We start from the raw sequence: 9,849 nt of genomic DNA on the forward strand, positions 1-9,849 counted from the left end.
TAGTGAGCAGTAAATACCACAAATTAACCGGAGACGTTTTACCCCTAGTTTGAAGATTAAAGGGCAACCATGGCTTTCAAAGGCATGCTTGACTTTCATAGGGAGTGATTATAAACAATTTCTCCTAGAAATTCAATTCGAAATGGAAGAAAAAGTTGATTTTACAAAAAAAATAAAAATCATTCAAGTTCACCTTTGCAATTGCAAATTTCGTTCAGCAAATTGTATGAAAACAGGAACAACCGCAAAATCTGTTTTCAAGATCAAGGATGGGAAAAATGGAAGAAGAAATTAGTTTGAATTGATACCATCATACCCACACAACCCCCTCTTTTTCCTTCGCCCGGTCTCAGCTTTACCATTCAATATAAGAAAAATGCATTTAAACAGAAGATTATAGCAAAGAGTTGGGAGGACAAGAGATCCACCCCAAAAAAGACTGTTATTTTTACCTCTTGAAGCAGTTGCCACCATAACTCACTGGAAAACCATTCTGATTTTTTTTCCCAATGAAAACTAGAAATAGAAATGGATGGTGCAACTTAATTAAATACTCAATTAAGATGAAACCGACGTGACACCTCTTATCACGGGCACATGGTCTTTGTTTCTAGGCCTACTTAAAAAAATTGGTCTCACGAGCACAGGGTATCTCTGTTTCTATCCCTACTTAAAAACAGAATAGGTCAATGATTGGTTGAACCAGTAACCTGACTTGCACTGCTTAACATATAAGTCTAATGAAAGATATGCGCATTTGATTAGAGAGCTAAAATGGCACCAAAAAACAGTTCAAGCTACAAAAAATAATTGTACAAGTATGCACAGCCTCACAGAACACAGTAAAGCAGTCACCTGTGCCAACAAAGCTTTCTCCCACCCTCTCGCAAAATTTCATAGGCAAGTTTATACTTTTCAATGGATGTTGCACCAGCATCGATGTATTTAGATGCAGTTTCTCTTAGACTCCATAGCATCAAATTTTTAAGTTCCTGAGAGCTGCTCCACGATTCTATGTCAGGAAAGACACCATCCTCAGCATTTCTTGTCCACCGATGTAAGATGTAGCGAGAAGGAACTTCTCTTAATTGTAATATCTGGAAAACCCTCAACACGTGTCTACAAAGAACACCATCATGCTCAAACATCTGACAGCTACAACTAATGCTGAGATTTGATGCATTAAATGTAACTACATGTTTCTCCATATCATTTCCACACCTTCGCACCATATATCTGCTCAGACCCCCTTCCTCAAATATTTTAAACCCGAGATAGCTAAAGCACTGCAATAGCTCTTTTTGAAATACTTTGAATACAGCAAGAGTGTAAAGCCTTCTGCATTGTTCTTCCACTGGTTCTTTTGTTTGCAAAATGGGTTGAAAATTAGAAGTATTAAAATCCTCTTTTCTTTCTTCCTCACGGCGTCGCTCAAGACCCCTTTCGTACCGAGGAATGAACTCCAAGAGAGGTGTCTGGGCATTTAAAAGTGCACCAAAGAATGAATCAAGGCTTTCATTCATGGGAATGCCAGCAAAAAATGTGCCCTTTAAATACAACGGAACCCAAGATGCACGCTTCTCATACATCTCTTTTAGCCAAGTATTGTCCTTCAATCCATATTTGTTGAGTAGCACGTTCCATGTGGCGTCAAATTCATCAACTGTCTGACTCTGGTAAACACACTTTTCATAGTCTTTTGTAAAGCCATCACCCATCAGACCCATGTTCTCTTGTTCCTTTGCCTTAATTTGCCACAAAGAAAACCGATGATAGGTTACAGGAAAGACTTTTGCTATTGCCCTCTGGACTGCAATATCTTGATCAGCAATAACTGTCAGAGGCTGCCGGCCAGACATTGCCCTAAGCCATGTCTGAAACAACCAAGCGAAAGATTCTTCAGATTCATCGGCAACTAAAGCACATCCAAGAAGCACAGGTTGCTTGTGATGATTGACCCCAACAAAAGTAGCAAAAGGCACCAAATAGACAGTTTTTCGGTATGATGTGTCTAAGGCTAGGACGTCACCAAACTGACTACATGAATATCTAGATCTGCCATCCGCCCAAAATATGCTCATACAATTACCATTGTCAACTTCCACAGCATAAAAGAATCCAGTATCTTCTGTCTGTCTTGTTTGAAAATACTCTAAAAGAACGTTGTACCACTCACTTCTAATGTGATTTTGCCTACCTCCTCTAGGGACAGGGTAGTTATCGATTCTAAACAAGTCACCATTCACAAATCCAGTATCTGCATCGTCATTCAGAATATTAGAAGAATGAATATCTTTTACCCTGCCCTCTTTTTCAGAGTCCAGATCATGGTTATGTTCCTTTCGGAGGCGGTCCACTGTCCACTTTCCTGTCGGCTGTCTCTTAATCCTTAAATAAGCCCCACAACCAACTCTTGAAGGATGCTGGAACCCCTCCTTGGAGCAAACAAATCGGCGGGATGTAATCAATCCATCATTCTTGGAACGAAACAATTGACCAATTCGAACTCCAAAACCCAAATGCGCTGCATATGCATGATAAAATTGGTAGGCTTCATTAGGTGAACTGAACTCTTGACCCACATATGGTTCAGTCTTGGGCTGTCCTTCAAGTTCTTCCTTTCTCAGACGTTTGAAATCAATAATGCCAAAGGGACAAGAGGAATCATTATTGGCTTCTTCCAGCAATTTCTTCCTTGGCCTCCTAGTAAACTCAGTAAGAGAGTTCACAACTGTATCACCTTTCTGTTCCAATGTTGGAGTACAGTTTTCCCCACTGATTTCAAGATTGTGATTATGGTCCTTATGAAAATGATCAATCACCCACTTTCCAGAACCATTTATTTGCACCCTTATGAATGCTGGACAGCCTGTTCTTGAACTGAGTTGACGTCCCTCTTTTGAGCACACAAATCTTCGAGAAGAAACTGATCCATCAGTTCTTGATCTATACAGCTGACCAATCCGAACTTTAAATCCTGTTCGATTTGCATATGAAGTGTAGAACTTTAGTGCTTCATCTGCTGTGTCAAATTCCAACCCTAGGTACGGATCACAAGAAAAGTCTATATCCTCCTCCACAATAGCATTAGTCATTGCAAGCTCAGTACCAACAAAATGCTCCTTTACAATCATGATCCCAACTTCTTGTCCATTAAAATATAACTATCAACATGGTAATGGAGAAAAATTCAAGGCAATAACAGTAGCATTCAAACGCTTTTAAACTTTAAGGAAGTTATGCATTAATTTTTCTTTTCTTCAACCTCCCTCTTACTAGTCAAGCAGAAGCACATTCCAGCCCCATAAGCTAAGTTCAAGGCAACTATTTCTGTAAAAACCGAAATAAACGCACTTGTATAAGAGACAAACTTCAACACATTTTTATTCGTCCCTATCCTAATTCTTCAGGTGCGTAACTCGTTTCTCCATTTTCTCAGTGACCAAACAATCTGTCAACAGAAATATCATAATCTAGACAAAAAGTAAATAAAAATAAAACGAATGAAGACAATCACAGGAATGAATATTAGGAGTAACGAGTACTATCGGAGTAAATTGAAGTTTCGAACGAAATCATGAGACAACGACGAAAGTCAACGCAGCTAGAAATAAATAAAGAGGTTAGGGTTTCAGAAACAAAATTTACCTTGAACATTGACGAATGGATTGGACGATAAGGGAAAACTTTGAAATTGGAGGACTGTGGGAAGTGCAGAATCAGAGGAAATAAGTAATTTAGAAGGAGAAGATAGAGTAAACTGGGATCATGTTCCCGTTTCTTCTTCACTTTGTGTTCGGTTCGGTGTTGCAATGGCAGTGCAGAATTGGATTTAAAGAGGATCCGGATCCATACCCGAATCCGATCGTGGTGTTTGTGGGTATCTACTTCAGAATCGGGTAAGCCACACACTACAACAATTGGCGTCATTTTCCAGAACATAAAAACACAATTTTTTTTTATTTCTCTCGAAAACTTTATTTAAAAAAATAAATTAATTTAAAATATGATATATTTTAATTCATTTTCTCTTCAAATTCGATATAACTTTTAATTTATAAAAGACCGAATAACTATCCTGACAAGAAAAAGAAAAGGAACAATTAAACCTTGCAATTTTAAGGTCTTAAAAAAAATTATGCTGCTTTTAACAGATGAAACTTGCATTTTATAATAATCACTTCTCATGTTTTTTCCTTCTTATAAAATCCAAAATTTTCAATAGTTCAATGTAATATTACTTAAACATAATAGTCCTAGAAATATTTTCATTTATATATATATATATATATATATATATATATATATATATATATATTATGTAAAAAAAACTTGTACATACAAACAATTGTACTCATGAGTATATCTTACTATAGATAAAACTCAAAAATACTTGTACCTTCATATATTCGGTGTAGCTAAAATCTCTTGACATATATAAAATTAGACTAAAAAAAAACTTTTACCTAACAATACTTTATTGGTTAACAAAATTGTAATATATACAGTTGTTTTCACCTATGAACTTGTGAAATTTTAAACATGTATTAAAAAAATAAGAAATATATTTTTTATTGTATATGAATAGTTGGAGATTACTTGGTTCATAAACTGTGTTCGTATGAGTTTTTATACTAACTCTTCCTTTAATTATATTTTTTTTTTATTTTGACAAATTTTAGTAACAAAGGATTATTTTCTACTGTTGTTAGAGGATGCAAACATAATTTGATTATTTTTACCATATAGTTGTTTTGACTTTTATTCATAATTAATATATTAGTACAAGTTAATATTTTTACCGTCAAAGTCTATTTTTACGTTTATCCACAGATTTTGTTTTTTTAATTATAGTTTTTATTTGTAGGTATATGTCATTTTTCTTGTAATATAAACACATGAAACATAAAAAAAGTAAAGTAAAATATTTTTTTATGAACTTAAATTAATTTTTATAGAACTTGAAACAAAATTTTTAAAAAATATATATATGATCTGATTTCTTTCTTTAATTCATTTTTTCTTCATTTATATTTATTGTAATTTAACTTTGTCTGGAATCCACGAAGAATCTCCAACACAAATTGAACTTGAAGCAATTTTTTACTTTAATTTAACATTTAAATTACTTGCAATATGATGCAAAATGTTGTTGCAGTGGAGGGATATTACATAGGAATGATCACATCCTGAGATGAATTATTTATATGCAGACAGGGACAAACAAAAGAAAAGGGTAAAGGGCAGTATTAATGCAGTACTTTACACATAATGCAGGCACTAGAAAATGTCAAACTCTATTGCATGGCCATGCCGTTTTAACTTCACAGCTAACAGAAAACACACTGTTCATCAAAATATGCCTCATCACTTCCGTCACATAATTTTCCTATGGTACAAGTATTTTGGTAGGTGGGGTTGATTCCCTTACACCTGTTGCAGAACATGGTGGTGTTATTTTCACAACCTTACTCTTTAGTTTTCTGCACTGTCTCATGACATTTTTCTGAGCAGATGCATTTACTCTCACAATGTCCACTTTCACTATATGATGATCAGAAGTTCCTTTTGAAGAAATCACTGAGTAGGACCCTGGCACGTACTTGTATGGAGAGTTTGGGGAAGCCAGAATGTAATCCACTCTTGTGCCATACTTGCATGTCCCCTGCACATCTGTTATTTCAGCACTCAACTTAGACTTCCATGTTTTTGAACAATCATGATCATAATAATCACCTAAGTTCACTTAGAAAGAGCAGTTGAACAAGTGAAAAATATATATATATATACTTTGGCCTTTAGCAATGATGACAATGGGCTCACATTCTCCTGCATAATCCTTTGCATCGATATAGCCTTTGGATTTCATGAAGTTCATGACTTCTGACCTTGGCCTAGGCTTTCCGAGTTTCTCATAGTACTGCAACAAAAACAAACAATCTCAGATGAGTAATCTGCAACAATTTAATGTAAACAGTTGTGAGAACTGAGAATGTTACATTAAAAATATCTGTCCATCTCTCAGATGAGTAATCTGCTCCATATAGTGAATTGAGACCTCCTGCTAAGATATGGGGAGTGTCATTGGAGCGAAATATTTCCTGCACTTGTTTCATTCTCCAATTCTCATCTAAGTGGTCAAGCTGAGTAGAATGCAAATTTATTTCTCCAGCCCAAGGCACATCAATTGTAGCCTTCAAAACATTCCTAAATCACACATGGAGTTGTCATTGCAGTTGTACACCGAAAAAATCTATAGTCTAAAACAACAATAAAGGATTGGTATTGTAAGTTATTCTATTTCAATATTTTTGTGTAGTTAATTACACTGATAAATATATCAGAGAATGACAGAGGCATGGCAGTTTTTGTCTTTCAACAAATCATAATAATCACTATCATCATCGTGATTCATGACTAACTTCTTTTAACTGAAGAGTGGTAATCATTTCAATGGAAATGTGGGAGGAATAAAACACCTGAAATCATTATCATCAGCAATCTTTTGAACTTTCCACTTCTTAATTGGCCATTTGGATAAGATGGCATTTCCATATTCTGGAGCCCAACTCTCAGCAAACACATATTTCATCCCCAAGGCAGCTGCTAAATCAGAAAGAGGCTTCATGTTCTTCTCTTCTTCTGCTTTCACATCCTGCAGGGCCATCACATCAGCATCAATCTCCCTCAGAACTTCCAGGATGCTTCTGCTGCTTGCGAATCTCTCACTGCCCTCACAGTAGTTCATAATGAAAGGAAAACACACAGGAGACCTTGCAGGGACCTGATGCCTGCCAGAAACATTTCCCATAATTCTATCTGATGTGCCCTCTTTACTATTTGCCAATGAAATCTCATTCTCGGGAAGATTAATAGAAACCTTCAAATTTGAACGTGGCAGAATGTTGGAGTCAGAAAGACTCTGAGCTTTGTTCAGAGAGGCATGCAATGGAGATTGCTTCAGTATACTCTTGGGAAAGTCACCCTTTGCGAGATTCTTCTTCTTAGAACTATGCTCATGATTGGAGACAACCCATTCATCAAATTCTGAAACAGCAGGTGCAAGTGAAAACATGGCAACATTGAATGTAGCAATCCTAATAGGCCTTCCAGATTCAGACTCAACCAATAGGCCATTTGAGTCACTTCTAGATTTGTTTTTACTCAATTTTGCTCTGGGGTGGTGACCCTTAAAGTTCAATTTTCTAAACCTTTTGATCACAACTTTAGACCTGGGGCGCTTCCATAGTAGCCACAGTATCCTTGAATAAAGGTGCCGGAGTTTTCTTCTAATGACACTAAACATCTCGCCAGAGAAACAATTTAACAAACTCTCTTTTGGGAAGGAAAATATAAATTCAATGTTCTTTTTTTCATGACATGTTCATCATGATTTCTTTCACCAGCTTAATCAGTGGCACATCTTCCAAACGAGGCAATATATGGAATAAGTGGAGACAAAATTAGGTCCTAACTACTCCATGGAGGGAGATAGACAGAGTCAGAGAGTTGACAAAGGTGCAATGTTGTTGAGCTTCCTTTCCAACACAAGAAAACAAGGCCAACTGCTACCAACAAGAACAGAAGAAGTTAACTAATGTCTTGTTTTTATGTGTGTTAATGATAATAACCATTAAAATGCATAAAGCAACAAATGATTATTTTGGTGGGGTCAACCACTGTCCAGTGTAGTGGAAGCCTGCATATACATCCCGTGAGTTGCAGACATTTTTGACTGCATAACATCCATTGCGTAGGCTGATGCAGCTTTATACTTTTCTTATATAATGAGTTGAAATCTTAGCTTTCTCGAATGTATTATAAAAGGTTGTAGTTATTACATAAATAGTGGATCCGGCTTTCAATTTTTTAAACAGCATAACTTTGCATTATAACCTCTGAATAAAATTTGTCTATGTATGTTGTTGTAATTTTGATTGAGCTATTGTAACCCTCAAAAACATAGTTGGAAAACATGCATTTTGAAGTCCTTTTCACTAAACAAAAGTCAATGACTTAGGTAGAGAAAGTGGGACATGGATGGACAAGATTTGATAGCCACGCCTATGAAAAATCAGCATGCAGCTGTTTCAATTGGTAAACTTCTACGATGCACTTTTCCAATTATGTGAAAAAAATTAATTTTACCCTAGTGCGAATAAACTGTGTTAGTAGTGAATATACAGGAGTTTTATTATTAAACAGAGATTTATAGAGAATATTCTTAGCACTCTCGAAAAAGAGTAATCTCACTCCTAACCTGTGTTATTCTTAATAATTCTTTTTAATCTCTTTAGTTTCAATTCAAATTCTCTTTTGAGGGAACTAATTAAATCCCTTTTCAATTTTGAATATCTTTACTCTTTCAATATTACATATATTTTCTCTTTCAGTTTATGCCTTCTAAGTTGTTGATATTGTTTTTAATTCCCATGCAATATACTAAATACTTACAACTAATTACTTTTTTTGTTATTGTACTGTGGCTGTCTGGGCAATTATTGATTAACTGGCTTAGGACTACATATTAGGATTCATATCAAGCAACACTTCGATCAAATATCAACTATGATCAAAAGGTCACAAACACTTAAAAATCTTAAATATTACTCATAATCAAGTTTATAGTTAAAAAAAAAATTACCAAAAATTGGATCATGTTTAAAACTATGTCAATCACAAGCTTATTTTAAAAATTATAAATACAAGAATATGAAGTAAGAAGATAGGTGATTGCATTTATTACGAATTTAAATTTCATTATGTTAATTTAATTGTTTGGATACTGACTTAAGTGTCGAAATACTTTGACAAATACAACCATGTGCGGTTTGGAAGTAAAGCTTTAAGAACTTAGAAAAATAGTGTAACTTAAAGTAAAGACAATGTCAGAAGACTCGAAAAAAAAGTGTGAATGAGTGTATTGAGGTATGACCCCATAGCCCCCGTACACCCCAAAGAGTCACTTTTATTAGACAAAAAAGAAAAGTGAACATTTGAGTACCAAAAAACAAATTGAATTGGGAGCATTGGATAAACTCTGAACTGGAAACATTGAATTAGTGGGTGTCCAAAGATTTTTTTTTTTCAAAATTTGTGAAAGATTGTTTTTAACAATAATTAGTAATTAGAACATGAAAGAAGAATAATATATCTTTGACATAGGATATTTTTAAATAAGTTTTACTCATACTATAGGTTAAGAAAAGTTTTTTTAATATCAGAAAATGATAATTCAACACAATGGTAGAGGTCGATTTGTTGGGCTTCGTCTGTGCAGATTCGAAGCCTGTTGTCGACCAGTGTTTTTATTTGTATTATATATGGGTTGGATACTAATGTTTTATTCTTTTATTTATATTTTAGTTACGGTTGATAATTTTTTTTTGGCAAGCTTCAATCTAGTTTAACAAAGAAACAAAAGAATTAAGTAGTTTAATCTATTTTTATTTTTTCCTTTTTTTGGTTTCTAGTGATGAGATCATAATTCAGATACGATTATGCCAATTGGAAATATATAGTAGATTAATTAGTGTAACTCACTATGATCAAATTCACCATAAATGTTCTTCCACGGATGAATTAATACGAATTAGCATCATAGAAGACTATGATTGTTTAAAATTTAAAATTTGCAAATCTTACCATGTGACAAATTACAAAATATACTCAAAATCAATTATATTAACAACTCAAGATAATAATATTTTAATCATTTTTTAAATTAATCATATTTATTTTATTTTATAATTTAGAATTTTAATATATATATATATATATATATATATATATATATATATATATATATATTATTGTATTATCACAGAGTTGTTATATGTAAGAGTATAT

At 34.1% G+C, this 9,849-nt stretch overlaps 2 protein-coding genes across 5 annotated transcripts; both read right to left on the bottom strand.

Annotated features, from left to right (window-relative positions):
* Positions 1-732: 732 nt before the first annotated feature.
* LOC108343329 (protein FAR1-RELATED SEQUENCE 7) lies at positions 733-3,883 on the bottom strand. Of its 3 annotated transcripts, none has more exons than XM_017581540.2 (2): positions 3,649-3,883; positions 733-3,330 (listed from the first exon to the last, which is right to left on the bottom strand). In XM_017581540.2, the coding sequence occupies exon 2, from the start codon at positions 3,132-3,134 to the stop codon at positions 852-854; it is 2,283 nt and encodes a 760-aa protein (XP_017437029.1). In that variant the 5' UTR covers positions 3,135-3,330; positions 3,649-3,883; the 3' UTR covers positions 733-851. The 3 variants fall into 3 exon arrangements, with proteins under 3 accessions (XP_017437029.1, XP_017437027.1, XP_017437028.1); XM_017581538.2 differs by having other exon boundaries at positions 733-3,451; XM_017581539.2 differs by having other exon boundaries at positions 733-3,473.
* A 1,254-nt stretch (positions 3,884-5,137) lies between these two features.
* Positions 5,138-7,526, bottom strand: LOC108342605 (uncharacterized). Of its 2 annotated transcripts, none has more exons than XM_017580401.2 (4): positions 6,480-7,526; positions 6,000-6,207; positions 5,824-5,920; positions 5,138-5,673 (listed from the first exon to the last, which is right to left on the bottom strand). In XM_017580401.2, exons 1-4 carry the CDS (start codon positions 7,304-7,306, stop codon positions 5,390-5,392), a joined length of 1,416 nt encoding a protein of 471 aa, XP_017435890.1. In that variant the 5' UTR covers positions 7,307-7,526; the 3' UTR covers positions 5,138-5,389. The 2 variants fall into 2 exon arrangements, with proteins under 2 accessions (XP_017435890.1, XP_017435887.1); XM_017580398.2 differs by having other exon boundaries at positions 5,791-5,920.
* Positions 7,527-9,849: the final 2,323 nt, after the last annotated feature.

The sequence above is a fragment of the Vigna angularis genome, chromosome 6 (genome assembly GCF_016808095.1).
Source record: "Vigna angularis cultivar LongXiaoDou No.4 chromosome 6, ASM1680809v1, whole genome shotgun sequence".
NCBI classification, from domain to species: domain Eukaryota; kingdom Viridiplantae; phylum Streptophyta; class Magnoliopsida; order Fabales; family Fabaceae; genus Vigna; species Vigna angularis.